This window comes from Marmota monax, unplaced genomic scaffold, assembly GCF_021218885.2.
Source record: "Marmota monax isolate L192 unplaced genomic scaffold, Marmota_monax_Labrador192_F-V1.1 WCK01_AAM20220418_F8-fsc00118, whole genome shotgun sequence".
Taxonomy (NCBI): Eukaryota; Metazoa; Chordata; class Mammalia; order Rodentia; family Sciuridae; genus Marmota; species Marmota monax.
The window spans coordinates 26,069-50,307 of NW_026695231.1; the positions used below are offsets into that span (position 1 = coordinate 26,069).

At 34.2% G+C, this 24,239-nt stretch overlaps 1 protein-coding gene across 1 annotated transcript in view; it reads left to right on the plus strand.

The window, feature by feature from the left end:
* The first annotated feature begins 2,309 nt into the window (after positions 1–2,309).
* Positions 2,310–24,239, plus strand: part of Ppp2r5a (protein phosphatase 2 regulatory subunit B'alpha) — a 33,199-nt gene continuing 11,269 nt past the window's right edge. The window contains exons 1-5 of the mRNA XM_046438396.2: positions 2,310–2,530; positions 6,314–6,415; positions 18,741–18,833; positions 22,466–22,596; positions 23,903–23,962. Coding sequence (XP_046294352.1) covers positions 2,405–2,530; positions 6,314–6,415; positions 18,741–18,833; positions 22,466–22,596; positions 23,903–23,962 — 512 coding nt within the window. The 5' untranslated portion in view covers positions 2,310–2,404. The remainder of the gene's footprint in view (positions 2,531–6,313; positions 6,416–18,740; positions 18,834–22,465; positions 22,597–23,902; positions 23,963–24,239) is intronic.

Consider the following 24,239-nt stretch of genomic DNA (forward strand, 5'->3'; position numbering starts at 1 on the left):
ATTATTGAATGGAGAAGCTATGAAAAATAATTTTTTTTCTGAAGACCAAGAATTAAATGCTCAAAAAAGATGCTCTTTTTAGAACGTGTAACATGTTCTTAAACTGGTACTATTTTATGTCCCCTATCGGGTACACTTCAGAGCCACAGGCTGAGCCTTGTTCTCGTGACTGCTTTGTCTCTTGGGAGGATTTTTTCTTCTTGCTTTTCCACAGCTTCATACTTTTCTGCTGAACACTGAGTACTCTTGTATCCTTCTGATAGTCCCATCTCTGAATTAACCTTAATCCTACCATTTGCCAATCCTGAAAACATTTTGTGTCTTCTGTCATGTTAGCTACAGGCTTCTAGCCTGTGATGTAAGAGGGGGAAAAAGCCTTTTATAATCCATTTTGAAGTATTATATGCTTTCACCTTCATGATCATATTTCATTTAATCCATGTAATTCTACCATGAGATTATGCTTTTGATAAAAATGGTTATTATCAATTCTTAAACATAGCCGTAATATAATAATTCACTATACCATTTTTGGTATCTTAGTACAAATTTTAAACTTTTTGTTCAGTAGTCTCTTTTGCAGTGCACACAAAATCTTTTAAAAAATATTTTATTATTTTTCAGTAGTAGTTGGACACAATACCTTTATTTTATTTATTTTATTTTTATGTGGTGCTGAGGATCAAACCCAGGGCCTCACACGTGCTAGGTGAATGCTCTACCACTTAGCCATAACCTCAGCCCCAAGTGCATAATCTTTATTGTTCAAATTCAGAGTCTTTTCAGGTGTAAAATGTTTGTGGACTTCTTAAATACTTTTTACTAGGTAAGGGAAACCCTACTCAATGAATGATTCTTGTCCTTAAGAAGCCTGATATCTTTTGGGGGTTGATAAAGGAAACATTGAATATAGACCTAAAGATAATACACATTCAACTATATAAATTGTTGTTGTGAGTACTATAAATGTTCAGTGAAAGGAGACATCATTGTATCCTGACCTACCCAAGGGAAATTTTGTGGAAAATGTGGTATTTAAGTTTATTCTTAAGGAATGTATAGAATTTGGAAAGACAGGGAAGGAAATCTGGTGAAATATTTCAGATAGAAGGCCTGGAGGCACACAACTGTAATCCTACTAACTCTGATGGCCAAAGCAGGGGGATCAAGGCCAAGTTCAAGGCCAGCTTGGGCAACTAAGTGAGATCCTGTCTCAAAAAATAAAAAGGGATGGAGTGGTAGAGCACTCCTGGGTACTACCAAAAAAAAAAAAAAAGTTATATAGAACAAAGATTTTGAACAAAGACCTTGCCTTTAGAAAATAGGAAGAGAACTGTTTTCATGCCAAGGAGGTAGGAGTGAGAGAAAGGAGAGAATAAGAGTTGGCCACATTGAAGCACAATATTGTGTTTTACTTTAAGTATCAGGGAAAAAAGCTAAAAAATATTTTAAAATTTTCCCAAATTATTCGTTACACTGGAATTTCATTGTCTTAATTATAAAAGATGTAACACAGGTATATTATCTGTTATAATAAAGCTTATATACTGTTTAAGGGTATCTTTGAAAGTAGAGATATCAAGCAACTGAGAGACCTATGGTGACTTCTTATAGAGTTTGAGAATAATTCTACCAGCCTAATTAGTCACCATTTTCTACAGTGTGTATATAGATAGAAAGAAAGATATACATACACATATACAATCTGTAAGTTTAGCACAATTGGGGAGCAAGTATCAATGTTGAGCAGACATTTGTTTATTTATTAAAAGCAACTGGTCATCAGTTTTGGAAAATATCAGGTTATTAATTGGAATTAAATGCATATAACCATTTTGCTTCAAGGGTAATAACTCTAAAGGATTTAAGAAAATAATTATTATTTAAAACTAGTTTTGCAGAGAATGAGCAGGTTGTTATTATTTGGGATCACTGAAAATTATTGAGTATGAGCATATTGATTCTCATTTTAGCAAGATTTTAGCTTTTCAAAGTAGTTTGGAAGATAAATCAGGAGTGATAGTGGTTATGAGATCATGTAAGAGAACAATTAGGATGTCTTTTGTGGTCTAGATGAGGTATGACAAAGGTCTAAAGTGATAGTGGGATCAATAAGAAAAAGATTCCAGATATGTTAAACAGAATTAATAATGATTATGGACAATGAGAGAAGTTCAGAATAAGTCCCTAAATCATAATATGAGGTGGGTAAATTCATCACTAGCTTTCTGGGAAGAGTTTTAAATATGTAAGAAAATAACTTCTACAAAATTAATAACTATATAAGGTAACTTTTAAGTTATTTCTAAGTTTTTCTTTATTTTTATTTATAGATGCCACTTCAAATGAACAACAAGAGCTATTCTGTCAGAAGTTACAGCAGTGTTGTATACTGTTTGATTTCATGGACTCTGTTTCAGACTTGAAGAGCAAAGAAATTAAAAGAGCAACACTGAATGAACTGGTTGAGTATGTTTCAACTAATCGTGGTGTAATTGTTGAATCAGCGTATTCTGATATAGTAAAAATGGTAAGCCTCTAGACTTATGTTCCTCAGATTGATATAAATTCAAAGTAAGATCTGAGGTATAACTATGAATTGGAGACTGATTTTTAATAAATGTATGCAATTAATACATCCAAAAGAATGTTTCATAAACTAGTCCATTTGAAAGATTATCTATCCATTTAACAGATGCTATCATTGCTTAGGAGTTAGGGAATTTAGTAGCCGCATGCCGCAGTCTGGCTGGGCACAAAATCAAGAGCCACTCAAGCAGGAACAAACTTTATTTCCAAAACTCCCGCGAATGCCACGCATGCGGCCTTCTTCCGGGACACACTACACCAACAGGAAATCCCTCCTCCGGAATTCCCTCCTCCAGAATTCCCTCCTACCGCACTTCCCCAACCAATGGGAGTCCTGCGAGAGCTCCAAAGTAGCAGGCCAAGGTGGACAGCAGGGGTCTAATCTCCAATTGAATGCACATCTTAACATAATCATTATCATCTCAATGGCTTGCTGGTGTCACCTTTCAACCAAAAATGCCATGCGTCATTCCTACTTGGCTATGGCTCTCAGCAGCCACAATTATTGGTGGCTACCATTTTGGATAGTGTAATCTTGAGCTTAGGAAAAAAAATGTAGGCTCAAGATTGTACATATAAATTGATAATAGATGATGTCATGGGGGGTGAGTAGTCACTGAGAGAGAACTTATAAAGGGGAAGGAGAAGACCAATTAAAAACTTTGGGGAACAAAATATTTAAGCAGTGGGTAAGGGGGTTTGGTTTAAAAGAAATGATATTTAGGACATTTTAATGTGTTTGTAGACAACAACACTTTAATTAAAACTTGGGTCCTTTGAGAAGTTAAGTAATGCTTCTTATTGAGCATCCTTAATCCAAAATAAGATGTACAATACTTTTTGAGCACTAACATGAATCAACAGTGGAAATTTTCATACCTGACTTCACTGATGAGTTGAAGTCAAAACACAGGTGCACTAGAAATATTATATAACATTACTTTCAGGCTACGTTTATAAGGCATATGTAAGACCTAAATGAGTTTTGTGTTTAGACCTGGATTCCATCCCCAAGATATGTCATTATGTATATATAAATAAAAATCCAAAATAATCCAGAATTCAAAACACCTCTTAGGCATTGTGGATAAGGAATTCTCAGCCTATACAAGTAAATGTTTAGAATGTCTGATGTGATCTGAAAATTACCCCCTTTATTAAAGTAATGGTGTTCAGGATACTATTTATTGGTAATTCAACCTCATCCACCAAACAGAAATTTGCATGGGATTTGTGATTTTCATATTTCATTATATTCTAATAAAACACAAAAAATTCAGCTGGAGTAGAGATTTGCCAAGTACACAATTTAAATTTATACCATGGTATAAAATTTAATGGCAAGTACCAGCCTAAGTGCTCTTCAGCAGATGAATGGATAAAGAAAATGTGGTGTATATATATATATACACACAGTGAAATATTACTCAGCCATAAAGAGGAATGAAATTGTGGTATTTGCCAGTTAATGGATGGAACTAGAGACTATCATGCTGAGAAATAATCCAGTTTCAAAAACCAAAGGCCAAATGTTCTTTCTGATATGTGGATGCTAACACACAATAAAGGTGGGGGTGGGGAGAATAGAAGTTCATTGGATTAGAGGAAGGGGAATGAAGGGAAGGGGGCATAGGAATAGGAAAAAGTAGAATGAATCTGGCATAACTTTCCTGTGTTCATATGTGAATACATGACAAGTGTAATTCCACATGATGTTCAACCACAAGAATGGGATCCTAATTAGAATAAGTTATACTCCATGTATATATAATATGTCAAAATACATTCTACTGTCATGTATATCTAAAAAGAACAAATTTTTTAAAAAGTTAATAGCAAGTGTAACCTATAAAGATTAGCTATAGAGAGAATGTTAATCAAAATGAAAGTGGTTTCCTAAACTTGGGCAGACAGTAAAAAGGGAGCAACAGTTTAAGGATGTAAACATTAAATATTAATGGAGTTCCTATTTTGATTTTTGTTTTATCATTTAAAAATTCCAAGGATAAAAAGCTTCATTTCTTGCTAGGCATGGTGGCACAGGCCTATAATCCCAGTAATTTGTGAGGCTGAGGCAGGAGGTAGCAGGTTAAAAGCCAGCCTCAGCAATTTAGCAAGGCCCTAAGCAACCTGGTAAGACCCTGTCTCAAAATAAATAATAAAAAGAGCTGGGACATGGCTCAGTGGTTAAGCACCCTTGGATTCAATCCCTGGTATAAAAAAAAAAAAAAAATCCAGGCGTGGTGGCTCACACCCATAATTCCAGCAACTCTGAAGGCCGAAGCAAGAGGATTACAAGTTCAAGACCCTGAGCAATTTGGCAAGACACTGTCTCAAAATAAGGATAAAATGGGCTGTGGATGTAGCTCATTGCAATCCCCTGGGTTAAATCCCCAGTACCAAAAATAAAAAAACATCATTTCTTAATATTATTGATTTCAAAAGGTTTGTATTCAGGAATTTTGAAAATCTTGCAGACTATTCTGTAATTTGCTACATGTACTCTGGGATTTAATTTCTTTGCCAAAGTGCAAAGGTGTGTGCATTTTGTTGTGTAACTTCTGGGTACTTAATTTCTAGGTAAGAGTTGAGCCATTTTTCTCACTTAGTCCTTTAAAACTCTTCTGAATATTTGTTATGTACAGATACTTTTATTGGTGGCTGCAAGGTTAACTTTTACTACTGACAAATATGAGGTGTAGTTAAGTCTTTTTTAAAGTTGGTTCATTTTAGTTATTAGTTAAGTCTTAGAGTAAAACTATTAGAAGTATTACTCTACCATGGATGCCACTTCATTAAAAAAAAGAAGAAGAATAGTTGGAAACTTGCTTGCATAAATCAAACGCTGCTTATCTTAACCTCTGTCCCCTAGATAGTTTATCTCAAATGACCAACCCCATAATTGTCCTTAAATGTTTACTAAACTATTTGGTTTGTCAGTCCTATCAGTCCGTCATCATTCTTAAAAGAACTAGGGATTGGAACCATGGTCTCTCCTTCACTGGAGAAAAAGAATATGTTGGTATGGAGACAGAGGAAGCAAACGATGAAATTGTAAATACTATGTTTCACTGAATCTAAAATGAAGAATCTCAAAGCAAATCCTGATTTCAGATCATATGTTTTTAAAAAGTCTCAGAGTAGAGGAAATACAATGAATTAAATGATGAGTTGTTATTTTTTTTTTAATTTTTTATTGTGGGTTGTTCAAAACATTACAAATTTCTTGACATATCATATTCCACTAAGCTATGTCTGTAATAACCATGAAGCCTTTTTACCTGTCCGTTAGTGTGGCATGTACATATAAGAATAGAGATGTTTTATTGAACTTGTTTACATGTTATAAGTATTGAATATGACTGTATTAGAATATGCAAGGATATGTGGAAAGATTTAAGGAATCAAGTTAGAGATAGGTAAGATTAGTAATTTTGCCCTACTTTCCCCTTTCTTTTTAAGCAAAACTTGGAAAGAAGTGATATTTAAGGAAGAGGAATCTAGAAGTAATCCATAATCTTCAGTAGCTTCAGGAAGTCAGATATTGGGCAGAGAAAAGAGAAACACCTGCCTCCTTCATATCTTGAAATTTATAGATTTTTTGAAATAAATTTATAGACACAACTTTTTTCTTAAATCAGGGGTCTTAAAAAGTATTCCATTTTGCATTGTTGAATTCAATTATGTAATAAGAACATAAATCTAAATGTATTTTTCTTTGCAGATCAGTGCTAATATCTTCCGTACTCTTCCTCCAAGTGATAATCCAGATTTTGATCCAGAAGAGGATGAACCCACACTTGAGGCCTCTTGGCCTCACATACAAGTATGGAACATGATTATGTCTTGACAATGTTAATATTTTGATATTCTGCTGAAATCATGGCTCTCTCTTTCAGATTCTGAGTGTCTACTTAAAATTTTTAAATGTTTTCTTAACATTATTTTCTTTCCCCAAAATGTTTTTTATTGTGATAAAATATAGTTCACATAAAATTGACTATTTAAACCATTTTTAAGGGCTGGGGTTGTGGCTCAGCGGTAGATGACTCGCCTGGGTTCTATCCTCAGCACCACATATAAGTAAATTAATTAATTAAATTAAGGTATAAAAAATTTTTTAAGTATATAATTCAGTGGCATTTTATATACTGCAATCGTCACCACTATCTAGTTCCAGAACTTTGTATCAACCTAAAAGGAAATCCCTTTATCATTAGCAGTCATTCTCCATTCCCCCATCTTCATAGGCTCTCACAACTACTAATTTGTTTTCGGTCTCTATACCTGTTTTGTGTATTTTATGTAAATGAGATTATAACCTGTGGACTTTGTGGACTTACCATATATTTTGAAGATTCATTCCTTTTGTAGGAATGTACTCATTTTTGTGGCTGAATAATATTCCATTGTATGGCTACTACTACATTTTTATTTATTAGTTGTTTGATATTTATTTCCACCTTTTAGCTATTGTGACTGGAGCTATTACACATTCTTGTTTGAATGTTTGTTTCCCATAAGTTTTGATATGTTGTATTTTGTTTTCACTTACCTAAAAATATTTTCTAATTTCCCATATGTTTTCTTTTTTGATCATTAATCATTTAGGAATAGGTTGCTTAATTTCTATCTGTTTATGAATTCCCCAAATTTTGTTATGTTATTGATTTTATTTCATTGTTTAGAGAATATTCCTTGTATGATTTGAGTTCTTTTAAATAATTTTATGGCCTAGTATACAGTCTATTCTGGAGAATGTTTCATGTGTGCCCATTGAGAAGATTATATGTTATATTATTGGGAGGAATCTTTGGTAGAGTCTGATAAGCCTGATTTGTTTATGGTGTGGTTCAAGTCTTCTGGTACCTTGTTGATCATCTCTCCTATTATGTCCATTGAAAGTGAGATATATAAGTCTCCAACTATTATTGTTCAGTTATCTATTTCTCTCTGCATTTCTGTTTTCACTTTAGATATTGTGGGGACTTAGATGATAGGTACATGTATATATATAATTGTTACATCCTCATAGATTACCCTTATCATAATAAAATGTCTTTTGTCTCTAACAACAATTTCTATGTCCTCTGATATTAGTATAGCCACTCCATTTCTCTTCTGGTTACTGTTTGCATAGTACGTATTTTCCATCCTTTTACTTTCAACGTATGTATTTCTTTAAAGCATGTCTTTTATAAATACCATATAGTTGAAACATGTTTTTTAAACATTTTATATAATATCTTTTGATTGGAGTGTTTCATCTATTTGTATTTAATGTAATTACTAATAAGGGAGAATTTACATCTGCCATTTTTTTCTAGGTTTTATGTATTTTGTTTTTGTGTTTTTCTGCTTCACTATTACTGTCTTCTTTTGTATTGAATGGGTATTTTCTTGAGTATCATTTTAATTCCCTTGTTTCTTTCTCTTTTTTATTTTATTTTATTTTTTTGAAGTTATTTTCATAGTGGTTTTCCTGGGGATTCCAGTTAGCATTTTAAAACAATCTAGTTTGGTTTATTACTTAATTTCAGTAATAAACGAATTTTGGTCCAATATACTTTCAATTACTCCCCCTTTCTTTGTGGTATTATTGTCATAAAAAAAATCACATCTTTACACTTACATGTTCATCAACACAGACTTATAATTAATTGCTTAATGTTACTGCTTTGTTAAGGAAGAAAATAAAAGTTACAAATTAAAATACATGTATTATCTTTAATATTTACTTTTATTGTTATCTTTACACATGCTCTTTATTTCTCTCTATGGATTTAAAATACCATATAGTGTCCTTTTCATAAAGAAATTCCTTTAGTATTTCTTAAAGGGCAGATCTGATAGTGACAAATTCTCTTTGGGGTATTTTTGTTTTTTAATATTTTTTAGTTGTAGATGGACACATATCTTTGTTTTATTTATTTTTATGTGGTGCTGAGGATCGAACCCAGTGCCTCATGCATGCAAGGCAAGTGCTGTACCACTGAGCCACAACCCCAGTCTCTCTTTGTTTTTTTAATCTAGGAATGTCTTAATTTCTCCATCATTTTTGAAGGAGAGTTTTTTCCGACAGTCTTTTTCTTTTTTTTCTAACAGTCTTTTTCCTTTTGAAAGAGTAATTTTAGCTAACAGTCTTTTCCTTTTGAACACTTTGAAGATGTCATTATATTTGTTTTTTTATGTCCATGGTTTTCTGATGCCATATCAGCCATTCTTTGTATTGAAGATCTCACAGGGTTAAGTTTTTTTCCTCTTACTGCTTTGAACATCTTCTCTTTAACTTTGGTCAGTTTGACTTTCATGTATCTAGGTATAGATCTCTTTGACTTTATTCTACTTGGGGTTTGTTGAGTTTCAACTAGAGTTCATTGTGCAAATTAATGTTTTTCATCAACTTTGAGTTGCTTAGGGTTGTTATTTAAGTATTCCTGCCCCCTTGTCCTCTTTTTTGGTATTCCATGTATGCCATTACAATGGATGGTGTCCTATGGGTCTCTGAAACTCTGTTCATTTTTCTTCATTCTTTTCCCTTTCTGTACTGGATAAGCAGACTCAAACTGGATAATGTCTATTGACCTATTTTCACATTCACTTATTCTCTCCTTTGCCTGCTCAGAACTGTTTTTAATGGGAAAGCAAGTTCACTGACATCCTCACTCTGCCATTCCCGAAGTCCATCTCAGGAACACATCTTTGTAAAGATTGATGGTGCAGTAGTAGTCTTCCTGCCCCATGTGCCATGTGTGACAACTCACCCCCCCATATCATTGGAAAGCTGGTAATAAAAACTGGGTGTGGTGGTGTGCACCTGTCATTACAGCTACACAGCAGGCCGAGGCAGGAGGATCACAAGTTCAAGGCCAGCCTGAGAAATTCAGAGAGACCCTGTCTCAAAAAATAAAAAGGACTAAGGATGTAGCTCAATGGTAGAGCATCCCTGGGTTCAATCCCAGTACCACAAGAAAGAACAAAAAACTTATAGGTGGAACTAATTCTTCCATTCAGCCTTCCCTAATTCTCTCTGGCTTTAGCTACTTCATTCAAATATTTCCTCAACTGTTTTAGTTATAGTGACTTTAATGTCATCCAGGGTTCACTCAGTGGAATCACTTTGGTACTACCTCACTTGATACATTAATAACTGGAACGCCTTAGATAGGACTCAGGTCGGATCTTCTTATACCACTTGTGTTATAAAAATTACTATACAGATTTCATTATAAGCCAGGTGGCGCATGCCTGTAGTCTCAGCCACTTGGGAGGCTGAGGCAGGAAGATTTTGAGTTCAAAGACAGCCTCAACAACTTAGCAAAATATTATATGCATATGTTCTTATATATCTGGTCTTTGCGATCTTTTTGACAGTATACTTTAAGTTTTTGTTCCCTTAAAATGTCTAGTTCAAATGCTCTGAGACTGCTTGAATGGTACCTTCAATTTATAGGTGCTTTCTTATTTCTAAAACAGGGCTCTGAGGGAGAAAGTAAAAGTTTGCAAGTCTGTGTCTGATGCATCGTATATAATGTCTTTCATATTTTAAAAATAATACTAATGGTCGCAAATTTGCAGGCAAGCATAGTGAAGTGTTTTTACAGGAATTTAATGTATTTGCCAATGTGTAACCAGTGATGTTTATTTGTTAAATTACTGATCATGTTGAGCTAATAATAGCAATTAATAACAGGTATTATTTACCAAGTACTTACCCTGTTCCGGAGATAGTGTTAACTGCTTCATATACATCATCTCATTTGGTCCTTATAGTAGCACTATGAAGTAGATATTGTTTACACTCTGTAGATAAGCTTAGATGTTAAAGATTAAGAAACCTGCCCAAGATGATACAGATAGTAAGCTGCAAAATCAGGTTTACAACTTGAGCATTGTTCCAAAATTTTTTGCTGTAGCCAAAAGCTTTACTATCTTTCTTAGATTCATCTGGGACCCTATAATAGTTGACCACCCTAAAATAGGCATAAATTTTGAGGGTTTTTTTTTTTAAAGAGAGAGAGAGTGAGTTTTTTTAATATTTTATTTTTCAGTTTTCGGTGAACACAACATCTTTATTTTATGTGGTGCTGAGGATCGAACCCAGCGCCCCATGCATGCCAGGCGAGCGCGTTACAGCTTGAGCCACATCCCCAGCCCATTTTTGAGATTTAATTCATACTTTAAAATCATTATAACATCGTATATTAGATCTCCCAAATAATTCAACTAGCCATCACTTTTTTCTTTTAGCCCTTATAAGTGAGTCTAGATGTGCCTTATGTATATGGATCGAGAGTTTATATATATATATATACACACACACACACACACACACATTCAAATTCTAACCAGGGCACTTATCCACTGAGCCACATCTCCATCCCTTTGTTTTATGTGTGTGTATGTGTTTTGTTTGTTGGTTTGTTTGTTTTGGTGGTAGTGGTGTTTGAACCCAGGAGTGCTCTACCACTGGGCTACAAACCCAGCCCTTTTATTTTTTATATTTTATTTTACTTTATTTTATTTGGTACTGGGACTTGAACCCAAGGGCACTTAACCACTGAGCCACATCCCCAGCACCTTTTTGTATTTTTTATTTAGAGACAGGGTCTTACTGAGTTGCTTAGGCCCTCACTAAGTTGCTGAGGCTGGGTTTGAACTCATGATCCTCCTGCCTCAGTCTCCCAAGGTGTTACAGATGTGTGCCATTGCGCCAGCAAATTCCAGTTTTGATACATTTTTTTTTTAGCTATGTGATCTTTATTTAGCTGCTTAACTTCTCTGAGCCTGCATTCTCCTTTATAAAATTAGGATGAAACAGTGATCCAAGGATTTAATGAGACAATGTATACACAAAACCTTGCACAATTTTTAAAAGCTTATACTCTCTGGGTTGCTGTTGTTGTTCCCTTCTGTTTTCCTTAAAATATATTACTTTTAGTATTTTAGGGGAAGTATACTTTTGCTCTATGGTTATCTTTATGATGACAATATGATACCTGTGTTTCTCTTCTATAGCTAATTTAGATTCCCTATAATGAGAATACTGAAGTAGAAAGTAATCTCTACTTTCCCTACTTCTCTCTTCCTTAGCATCTAATGTAAAGTAACACCCTTTTACTATCACAGTAAATATCTAATGATAATTTTAATATTCTTCTACTTTCTGTAAAATCTCCATCCTTTTCCCAACTCCATATTTTAGATAGTCGTATAATACCTATATGGTCAGAACATTTTAACTGACTGTACACTATTCTATTATTTTTCTTCCGTTCATTCATTAGTAGTTTTACAGGTAATATATTTAATGTTTGCCCTTTGAGTTGCTTAGGGTTGTTATTTAAGTATTTCTGCCCCCTTGTCCTCTTTTTTTGGTACTCCCGTGGGTGCCATTACAATGGATGGTGTCCTTACATCAAAGTATCTCCAGTCATTTTGGGAGTAATTTAGAGCTTATTCTTCAGAAGGGCTCATGAAAACATTATTCCCTGATTCTTGTATTTTTAAGAGCAGTTTGTGTATATTCTTTATTTTTAAAGATCAACTTGATGTGACATAAAAATCCATGGTTGATCTTCTCTACTGGAATACCTTATCTATGTTATTCCATTGTCTCCTGATTTCACTGTGATTTTCTTTCCCTTGTACCTAGACTTAGGTTTTTGCCTAAATGCCCAAAGAATACTTTTTTTTTAATGGCCAGTTTTTTTTTTTTTTGTTTTTTTTTATTGGAGTATACATCAGTGTTGGTTTTTCTGGGTCACTTTTCCCAGTTGATTAATGTTCTTTCACTCTAAAAGTTTGCTCATACTTCTGAAGTATTTTTCTTCATTAATAGTTCTTCATATTTCTTTTGTTTAACTGCTTTGCTTTTTCATGTTTGGGTGGGGGGGTGGTGCCTGCTATTCATGTGTTGGCTCTTTTTTGCCTCTGTGTCTCTTTATTTTCCCTTAAACTATTGTTGTTAATCTCTTCATTCTTTTGGGTGGTTTTAGGTTTTCTTTTGTCTCACCCTCTTTTTCCTTTTATTCCCTGACTCTAGTTGCAAAGCAGTCTGACAGAGTGAATATTTAGTTTCTGCAGATTGAGTAGCAGGGACAGGCAAGGGGAATAGAATGGGTGTTAGATTAGTCAACTGGCAGTGCTTTATCACAGATAAGAACTATAGGAGGGAAGAATGTGTCTTAAAAAAAAATAAATATGGTGCATTTTTAAGTAACAAACAACAGGATACATCATCAGTAACATCAGCTACTTTCCAACATAGTCCCTGGGAGATACAGAGGAACTTTGCTTAATATGTGGGGGCAAGACATTATTTCAAATTAAATTGTTGATTTTTTTATTTTACAAGGACCATTATATTTTCTTTTATAATTAAAGACAAGAGAAATAAAATTACATTCTATATTATTCAGGGCCCTTTAGGCAATAGTTTGCCTCTTACATATTTATTTATTCTGTTTATTTGTTTTCCACATACAGTGGAAGTAGAGTCTAGGATTAGTGAAAGCTGATAATAATTTTAATGTTTATCAGCACATTAAAGCTTATAGAATTAGAAAATGTGAAGTGGCAAATAATTTTTAATAGAACTGTACACAAGATCATCTGAAATTTTGTGCCATAGTTGGAATAAAATTAGTGAGACTATATTTAATATTTCAAAGATTTTAAAAGCATAAAATTCTCATTAGCTGATGTTACTTTTTTTTAATTACATGTAGCTGGATAGTCTGAAAAAGATTCCTTAATTAGTCTTTGAATTTTTAAAAATATAGTTTTTCCATTAGAATATTTTTAAATGCTCATGAAAATTAACAGTGGAAATTCAGCCAAATAAACAATATGCTTTCCACTTTTCACTGGGATAATTTGAGGTTTTATTTCAATTCCCCGAAATGAGTAGTTCTTAACATTTTAGGAGGTGGTTAATTACTTTCAAAAAAGGATTTTTTAAAAATGGGTTCTCACCCAAGACACATTCCACAGGGACCCACAAGAAATTTCCATTCATCCACGGTTCCTTGAATAAAAGGCTCTGCTCTAGATACATATGTTTATAGAATCTTCCTAATTATTAATTCTTGGTGTATAATTTTTGAATTGGCTATTAAATGGTCTAAGGACATCCGAAACTACTTCACACTGTTACCTGATTTATAGGATTTGTCACATTGTAGCTACATACATATTTAATCATCTTAATATTTCTTACAGAATATTTAAAAAGCTGCTCTGATAATGAGATTATAGAGAGTTATCACACAGAAGACATTTGCTCCATAAATGTTTCCTCCCCTGTTATAAATGTGCTTTGAATCAAATGGCCTGGATTTTCCTGTTTTGCATTAAAAGTTTACATTTTATATTTAGCTTATCAGATCCTTAACATGAGAAACTATTTTGATATGGTAGAAAATAAACACTAAGTTGTTAATGAGGGGGAGTAATCACAAGTAATCCCAGAACCTTCCAGACCTTTGTTACCTTAGCCCTTTTCATGAATTTTCTAAAAATGCTAATTTACAAGTTTTTCTCTTTCTGCTTCCTTTCACATGTAGTGGAAATACTACAGGGAGACAGAAGAAAGAGACAAAAGACCTTTTCAGTACTTGGGAGGGTTATATATTTTAACTTATCAAGTGTAGTATTACATGGTAATTGTTAACATATAACAGTTTAAAGTTATATTCTCTTTTCTTTCCTAGGTGTTACTGTTTTCTATTTATTGAGGAAGAAGAATATAGTAATTTTCTGTTTACTTCCTTTTAGATAATTAGAAGGGTACTACCTTGGAATACATACCAGATTGTACATACAGTATTTTCATTTTATTAATGACTTCAGTGGCACAGATAATTAAGATTTAATTAGTGAAGCCAGGTATGGTGGCATGTGCTGCCTATGATCTTAGTTACTTCAGCAATTGAGGTAAGATCCTTTATGCCATGAGTTTGAGACCAGCCTAGGCAGTGTAGCAAGACTTCATCATATATATATATACTGAACACCTACATTTTTTTAGGAATAACCTGTATTTTAGAGAATGTAAGCATCTTCACTGGCCCCTATAATTAGAAATTTCACATTCATGTTTTACAAAGTACACCTTTACCTCAAATAACCCTTGGCCAGAAAATGTCTTTTAAATATTTGCAGGTGTTAAGAATCTAAAATGATAGGGATCATAGCCTAGGTCATTAACATTACTGACATAGAAATAAAAAGAAATAAAACCTTATATAAGAAATAAAAACATTATATAAGGTTGAGAACATTTTGTATTACTTTGACATTAAATTATGAATAATTATTATCTTTTTAGACCTTTTTTTAGATATACATGACAGAATAGTGTTTTTTGACGTATTATAATACATGGAGTATAACTTCCCATTCTTGTGGTTGTATATGATATGGAGTTACACTGGTCACGTATTCATATGTGAACATAGGAAAGTGATGTCCTATTTAGTCTATCTTTCCCATTCCCATCCCCCCCTCCCTTCCCTTCATAGTTCTTTTTCGTTGTTTGTTGTTTGAGACAGGGTCTGGATGCTGTGTTGTCCTGGTTTATCTTGAACTTTTGGGCTCAAGTGATCCTCCCACACCTCAGCCTCCCAAGTAGCTGGGACTACAGGTGTGTGCACCACACCTGGCATCTTTTTAGTTCTGTGGATAAAAGAACAGATGGGAAAAAAACAAGGCTGACCCTATTTAAACTTTACAGTGTTCATGCAGAATCTGCTCTGTTTTCACAAGGATTACAGGGAAAAAAATAGATCCTTAGAGAACTAAGATTTTGTTAGAGTTTACTGTGTCCAAGGCAATGCTCTAGGCATTTCATGTATAATATCTCATATAGTTCTGTCTGTGTTAACTCTTGCTTGAATTCTTTCATATAGTAAATCAATTTTTACAACTCCTTTACACTAGTTTCTTCTTTTTTGGGAGGGGGGGTGGGGGGTGAGGGTGGTGGTACTGGGGATTGAACTCAGGGGCACTTAACCACTGAGTCATATTCCCAGTCCTACTTTGTATTTTTATTTAGAGACAGGGTCTCACTGAATTGCTTAACACCTCACTGTTGCTGAGGCTGGCTTTGAACTTGGCAATCCTCCTGCCTCAGCCTCCCAAGCTTCTAGGATTACAGGTGTGCACCATTGCACCCGGCTATACTGGTTTCCTCTTAATAGTAAGTCGGAAAGCATGTGGTCACCATACCCCTTAAAAATGGATGGAAAGTGCTGGATGGAAGTGAATGGAAAATGACTGCTAGGTCAGTCTTTTCCTCTTCAGTTTCTATAGCTTTTTGTATAGGTGTTACAGATACCAAATCATCTCGGCTGTTTTCTGTTATATGTTGAATAAAGTCTTTTTAGTGGCGAAGATCAGAATTTTATGTTTTATTTTGACTACCTTAGAAAAGACATGGTCAGAACTCAATAGCTCAGGAACACTGTCTTCCATTCCCTATGCTTTTTAGTTATCCTTCATCTTTAGGTGTACAAAAGTAGGACCAGAGGCTGGGGCTGGGGCTCAGAGATAGAGCACTTGCCCAGCATGCATGAGGCACTGGGTTCAATCCTCAGCACCACATAAAAATAAAATAGAGATATTGTGTCCACCTATAACTAAAAAATAAATATTTAAAAAAAGAAAAAGTAGGAACCGTCATACCTTGAACATATATGAAGTCTGTCATTTTATCAGGGAGCTGAAGCCATTGCCAAAGTGTCTGTTGTTCTTCACAACCCCATTTCTTAGATTGTTTGAGCATATTATTTCTTCATATAGAAGAACATGGAGAAACTTTAAACTACACGGAAACATGATCTCTTTCAACTCTCAACTATGATTCCCATTTATTAATATTTATTGAGCATCTGTTTTGTGCCAGGAATTCTAAACACTGGGGGTAAAGTCCTGAACTAAACAAAGTTCTTTACATCCTAGTGGAAGAGAACTACATATCTCCCAGTGTAAACCTTTGTAATAATAATAATCAAATAAAGATATTGTATGTCAGGGTATGAGTAAGTACAAGAAAAAAATAATTGAGGATTGAGGGGTATGTAGAGAGTGATATTGGAGACAAGGTTCATTTTTATAGAAGAAAAATCTTGGACATTTTGAAGATTTTCATCTCTGTAGATCACTAGTGTTTCTTCTATTTGGAATAATAATGCAGCATGTATATAGATAAAATTGCCATCATTTCTTTAGTGATGCTTAAGTTGTTGCATAACAGCACTTTCCATGTAATCTTGACTGGTCATTTGATATTCACTGTGTCAAGTAAGTGATATAGATGAAAACTGTTTTAAAAATTATATGTGCACGGGGCTGGGGTGGTGGCTCAATGGTACAGCACTTGCCTAGTATGTATGAGGCACTGGGTTCAATTCTCAGCATTGCATATAAATAAATAAATAAATAAATTTTAGATAAATAAGCTTTACTGTATATCAGTCTTTTTCCCTTGGATTTTCCTGAGAGAAGAGATTTTCTTTCTTTTTTTTTAAATATATTTTTTTTATTTGTAGAGGGACACACAATATCTGTTTATTAATTTATTTTTTATGTGGTGCTGAGGATCATACCAGTACCTCACACATGCTAGGCAAGCACTCTGCCACTAAGCTACAGTCCCAGCCCCAGAGTTGTCCATCAACAACTAAAAATAAAAAAATTTAAATTATATGTGGTATTTGTGAATGAGAGCTTTTAACCATATATATGTATTGAGCTTTCAAAAAAAAAAACATATATATATATTTTAGAGAATTTGGTTTGATTTAGAGCTTGATGTCAGCTAGGTCTCCCAAAGGACATGCTATTACTCTTAAAACTGTTAAATCTTATACCCTGTATTTCTGATGTAGATCTGAAGAGTAGATACGCTAGCGCATGCCACATTTGGCTTGTGTCTGATGCCGCCTTCCACAGACTCTGAACTCCCACTAAACTAGGGAGCTGCATATAGAGTCTGTGATTCTGTCCCATCAACCTAGCCCCTGCGTGCCTTTAAGACATGTGTCTGCCCTTCCACAGCACTCCACTTTCTTCTTGGCTTGTCCAGAATCCAGTTGAATGCAGAGCTCAAGTTGCACATCTCCCTCAAAACTTATCCTGCTAAGCATATTCCACAGTGTAATAAATAGCCCTTTGCTAAATGTCTTCTGCACTCATAGTCTGTTCCATATAATTAATAAATACAATGTGTATACCTTTATGTATTTTTAGTTCTGTATTTAGTGAGAGAAGGGAAAAAAGGAGGAAAAAAGATCAGTATGTTAAATCCATAGACCTTACAGCATTTACCATAGAACACATTTTGACTACTGAGCTCAATAATATTCTAAGAACAGTTTTGTGATCTAAGCACATATAGTTTTGTTTGATGCATTTTTGCCCCATGTATGTAAAGGAAGCAATGCTTATGGGGCCTAATATTATCTAATTTTTAAATATTTATTGTACATTAAAGATATAACAAGAAAAAGAAGTTGATATCAATGTTTATAGATTATTTTCAAACAATATAGTAGGTTTTGCTTTGGATATAAACATGCCAAAAGATGCTCAAACCTGAGCAAGGAGTTGGCCTCCTGTGGACTGCTGTGCAGTTTTGTTGACAGCGCCACTTGTTCAGTGGCTGTTTTCATGCCTAGTACTGTGCTGTGTATCATGTGAACAGATGTGAGTCACTGTACAGCTCCAGAAAGCTCATTCACTAACCAGGGAAGCAAGACAGAATTTATTGGCTAAGGAGACCAAACCGCAAAAAAATTGTGGGTTTTTTTCGGTGGTAGTGTGGGGGGGGATTGAACCCAGGGCCTTGTGCGTGCGAGGCAAGCACTCTACCAACTGAGCTATATCCCCAGCCCAAAAAGTTTTTTTTAAACTGTAATTTTTTTTTCTTTTTACTGGTGCTGGGGATTGAACCTGGGCCTCACATATGCTAGGCAAGTGCTCTACACTGAGCTACATATGTAGCCCTAAAAACCTTATTTTCTAATTTTATAATATCAGAAATCTCCCTACTAAGTTGGTAATGGAGGTGTATTTTTTATATGAAGTATTATAACCTGGTGTAGAATTTTGTACCATCATCTTAGCTTTTATTTGACTTTCTCTCATAGTTGGTGTATGAATTCTTCTTGAGATTTTTGGAGAGCCCTGATTTCCAGCCTAGCATTGCGAAACGATACATTGATCAGAAATTTGTACAACAGGTAAGGAACTCTTATGTCCTAAGGTTTTTACATTCATCTTAGCAGTGAATAACTTGTGATTAAAATAGTTCTTCAAAACTTAAAATGGTTTGTTTTAATTTGACAGCATTTAATATTCTTGCCAGACAATTGGGATGAAAGTGAAGAAGCTTTAATATAAAAGTATTTTTATCAGGGGTGAGCTTCTAATGAAGTCAATCAAATTATCGTATCCAGTCCTAAATTCTCAGTTATTTTATAAAGACCAGAAAAGCTTGCCTTTCTGCAGTATCTACGAGAAATTTTAGCATGACCATTCAATCAAAGGGTCAAACTTTTGTTTTAAATTTTAAGTCTTTGTACTTTAACTTGATGTGTATTTTAAGCATTGTGGCTCCTTTCCTGTCAACAAGCATCAGTTCCCCTTCCCCTTACCACCTTATGCATCCTAACCACCCAATTCCTAAACCACAGATAAAATGGGATCATGAGGTGTAATACATGCAGTATCTTCTTTTCATAAATTGGTTATTAGCTCATTTTGGGAACTTATATACTCACAAGGAAAGTGTCCACTTCTTTTATATTTTCAAAGTCTTTGAGGCCTCTTTTTAAATTCTAATTTGTTATATATGACATCAGAATGCAATTCATATTACATAAATAGAGCACAATTTTTCATGTCTGTACACTGTTCATGTTTTCATACATGTACTTAGGGTAATGATGTGCATCTCATTCCACCATCTTTCCTACCTCCACGCCCCCTCCCTTCACAGCCCTCCCCCTTACCCCGTCTAAAGTTTGTTTATTCCTCCCATTCTCGCCCCCCATCCCCATTATGAATCAGTATCCTTATATCAGTGAAGATATTCGGCATTTGGTTTGAGGGGAATGGCTTACTTCGCTTAGCATGATATTCTCCAACTCCATCCATTTACTTGCGAACTCCATGATGTTATTCTCTTTTAATGCTGAGTAATATTCCACTGTGTATATATATACCACATTTTCTTTATCCATTCATCTACCTAAGTGTATCTAGTTTGGATCCACAATTTAGCTATTGTGAATTGTGCTGCTATAAACATTGATGTGGGTGTGTTAGAGGCCTCTTTTAACTATTTGAAATTGGCTGGTTCTAAACAAAATTGCATAGCAGACTTCTAGGGTCATTTTTGCTTTTGAAACACTTATCAGTTAAGGCCTAATTAGGGATTTAATGCCAAGGCCTTATAAGGTCCTTATAAGGACCTTTCCTACCTTTCAGACCACCTTTTTGTGTCCCCTATGAAAAAGATTCCACAAACATAAATTCCACATATTTAGAGTGTATTTTTGGTCATTTGTAGATATCCCCAACCTCATATAAAGTATTCTGACCAGTTGCTGTGGATAAATGAAAAACATTTGTCAGCCTAACCATTCAAGTAACTCTTCATAAATTGCACAGAAATATTAGATGTGTGTTAACAGTAAAATGTATACTTCAATCGTGAGTAAAAATCAGATTAAATCAAGTTATGTTATTTGGGTAATTGCAAATGAAAGCGTATTTTATTTCCTTCTGTAGTTCTCATGGGGGTTACACACATAGACACACACACACTCAACATATTTTTTGGTACTAGGGTTGGAACCCATGGGTGAACGCAGTCCTTATTTTCAAGACAGGTGTTCGTTCACTAAGTTCTTGAGGCTGGCTTCAAACTTGCGATCCTCCTGCCTCAGCCTCCCAATTGCTGGAATTATAGGCATGTGCCACTGCACCTGGTTTCATATAGGATATAGTAAAGGAACTCTAGTAATGCCACATTAAATTGCATCTCAGATAATAGCAGGTTGAGGGGAACCTTGTTTAGTGCCTTCTTAGTCTGGAGCTTGAAGTATTAGGATGGTGGATTTTTCTAGGGGTTTGAGAGCAGAAAACCAGTAGTGTTGGACCCATTTTCTACTTTCTACTTCAAATGCCTGAATTGTCTGAGACGCTAAGGCCCAGAATTTTATTTTGGCAGTCTATATGATCTGCTTTCACAGATAGTTCCTGAAAAACTGTTCAGGTGCTATTTTAATAAATTTATGTTTCCGAAGTCTCAGTTTTTGTATTTTGAAATGATTTGGTAGGTAGTAATTTTAAGACCTTAGGCAGGAGAAAAATTATTAAATTTGGAAAACAACCGCATAATTATAATTTTATGTTCAAATCAGAATTTCAGAAGAAAGAGAGGAAGCTAAGATTTACTGAGTGCTTTTAATATGCTAAGCACTGTCCTTAGGTGCTTTTATATAATGAGCCAGAGCACATCCAATTTCACAACAGCTATTAGGAGGCACAATCAGGATTTGAGCCGAAGTCTCTGACTATGATGGCACCCTATCTTAAAGAAAATTTGGTCTCAACCTGTCTTATTTTATCAATGAAGAAACAAGATCAGAGGTTATGAATGACCCTTATAAGCACCTTGATATTAGTATGGGAACCAGTATAATAGGTTTCCTGATTATTAGTTTTGTGTATGTTTCATCATGTGACTATTATATTTCTAAACAGATTATTTGTTTAGATTATAATATCTGAAAATATATTTCTTTAAATAGGTTGAAAAGTAGCTAACAACTGTTCTCTGATGTTTTCCTCTTAAAAATCAACTTGTATTGAATGATATCTGTTCTTGACTTAGACACAATGACCTTACAATTAAAGGCTCCTTTCATTAACTTGAAAGCATATCTTTCAAGTAAACCCAATATCAGAAACTTGAATTTGAGTGTTAAATGAGCAGGTTAGCTATTTTTAGTCATTGAAACTGGATTAAGCATATTAACATAATTTTCACATACCATGGATTTTTTTTTTTTCAGGAGACTCATGCATTGCCTTAACGTAGCCAACAAAGAATGCAAACTGTGAGCAGTTAACTTGTCAGGCATATATAAAAATGACTTACGCCATCACTACCCTCAAAATACCCAATCATGTTAGAGATGTACATGTATGCAATTATATACGATTATAATTAAAGGCACAATGGAATAAGAACTTCTGATGAGGTCGAGAGCTTTACATCTAAATTTAGTGTAATTATCAGCACCAAAGTTCAGAACATAAAAATCCACATTTCTGGTAAACTCTATAATTTATACATGTGTATTTTTAAAACTTCATTTATTTGATGATTTGCAGTCTAAAAGCTTAATGTGTTAACATACTATCAAAAAGCATTAAACACCTCTCTAATTTTAACACTAAAAATTATAAGCAATGTTTATTAGCTAGGAGGAGGATAGAATGTTAAAAATCAGTGGTAAAGTAAGGGGAATTTTTTGTTGTTGTTTTGTTTTTTGGTAGCGGTAGCGCTGGGAATCAAACCCAGGGCACACTACCACTGAGCTATATATATCCACAGCCCCCCAAAGTGTTAAAGTGCTTAAATTATTGTGTCATTTAAAAAATGAAATTAGTGAAAAGAAATACTCCCTAAGCTTTTCTTTTGCTTTATTTATTTACCAAGGGTAAAATCAATCTGATAGGGCAGAATCTTTTAAGAAAAAAATCTAAAGATTTCATAGATAATCTTAAAGTCAAAATTAGAATAAAGTGAAGTTTTAGCTCGATTATTTTTTAAAAGTAATTTCTCAGATTTTTTTTAAAGCTCCTGGAGCTTTTTGATAGTGAAGATCCCAGAGAACGTGACTTCCTGAAGACTGTTCTGCATCGAATTTATGGGAAATTTCTTGGACTAAGAGCATTCATCAGAAAACAAATTAACAATATTTTCCTCAGGTAAATTATTCATATATTCATAAACAGACACCCTCCATCTTGTCTTCACCCTTTTAGGTTGATTTTTAATATCTGAAATCTACAAATGTAACTGGTTGTATTGGGGTCATTTTTAGCCTGTTTTGTGGATATCATTGGATTGCATCTTAACTTTTTAGAAACTGCAGTAGACAGTAATGATGAGACTAATTTTTTGATAGGCAATACCAATGTTATTTAAGATTCATTGAGAGGAGAATTTACCTAGTTTTCTGTTTCTTTTGAGCTTATTGTTTATCTTTTTTTAATATTTATTTTTTGGTTATAGTTGGACACAATATCTTTATTTTATTTTTATGTGGTGCTGAGGATCGAACCCAAGGCCTCGCACGTGCTAGGTGAGCACTCTACCGCTGAGCCACAATCCCGGCCTTGAAATTTTTTGTACAAATAGTATTTAAACCAGTGGCTCTTGGAATTTCTTTTATTGATTTTTCTGACAAGGCTAATTAACTACCTATGGGACCTATCATTTGACTACTGTGAATCTGTTAAATATTCGCTTCAAATCAGGAGACTTCACATTTAACACCCGCATTTCAGGTTTGTTTTAATTAGTTGAAGACCTGTCAAAAGTAGGCCAACATTCCACATTGCAGTAGTGACGAATGAGTGAAAGCTCCCTCCTCTAGTCAGAGCATCTTCTACATTTCTCTTGTCATCTCCTTTGTCCACTTCAGCCATATGTTCACACCTGTGCTGGCCTGTTGTATTTGAGTTTATGATCCCCTGCTTCAAAAGAGAGCCTAGTGTTGTAGGGCTAGACAGCCTGTGTTGTCTGAACAAAAGTCACTTTACTATATATCAGTCTTTTTTTCTCTTGCATTTTCCTGTGAGATTTTCTTTTTTCTCTTGCATTTTCTTGTGAGAAGAGATTTTTTGCTTATTAATTTATTTTTTATGTGGTGCTGAGGATTGAACCAATGCCTCATGCATGCTTAGGCAAACGCTCTGCCACTGAGCTACAGCCCTAGCCCAAAAGAAGAAATTTTCTATTTTGAAAAGTATTTCTTTGAGAAAAATCATCTTTCTTATTTATTAAATAAGATAGAATATTCCAAGTAAAATGATACTCTGTTCTCCTCACATGTCAAGTTTTACAAAGGTATATTTTGTTAAGGTTGCTGATTTGGGACAAATTAGCTTATTACAAAGACAACCCAAAGCACACCTGTGTTTTATACTGCTGCCTTTAGAATGATTTCTTCACCTTCAGTTTTCTTTTAGTTTTCTGATGTTCATTATATCTACTTTATTTTAAATTCAGGTTTATATATGAAACAGAACATTTCAATGGTGTTGCTGAACTCCTTGAGATCTTAGGAAGGTAGGTCAGGTTTTCTTGTTCTTTTTATTCATTAAGAAAGTTTAAATATTTTATGTAATAAAATCTTAGCTAGAGTTGAAGAAATTATTTCCTATTTTAGAACTTAAAATATTGAGCGCAGTGCAAGAAGCTGGGATTCAATCCCTCATACTACAGGAAAAAGAAGGAAGGAAGGAAGGAATAGTTTCTCAAGATATTGTGAATATTTGATAAAGTTACAGGTATTCTTGTTCAGTATCGATAGACCATTCCTTATTCATCTCTTCTTTCTAGAATA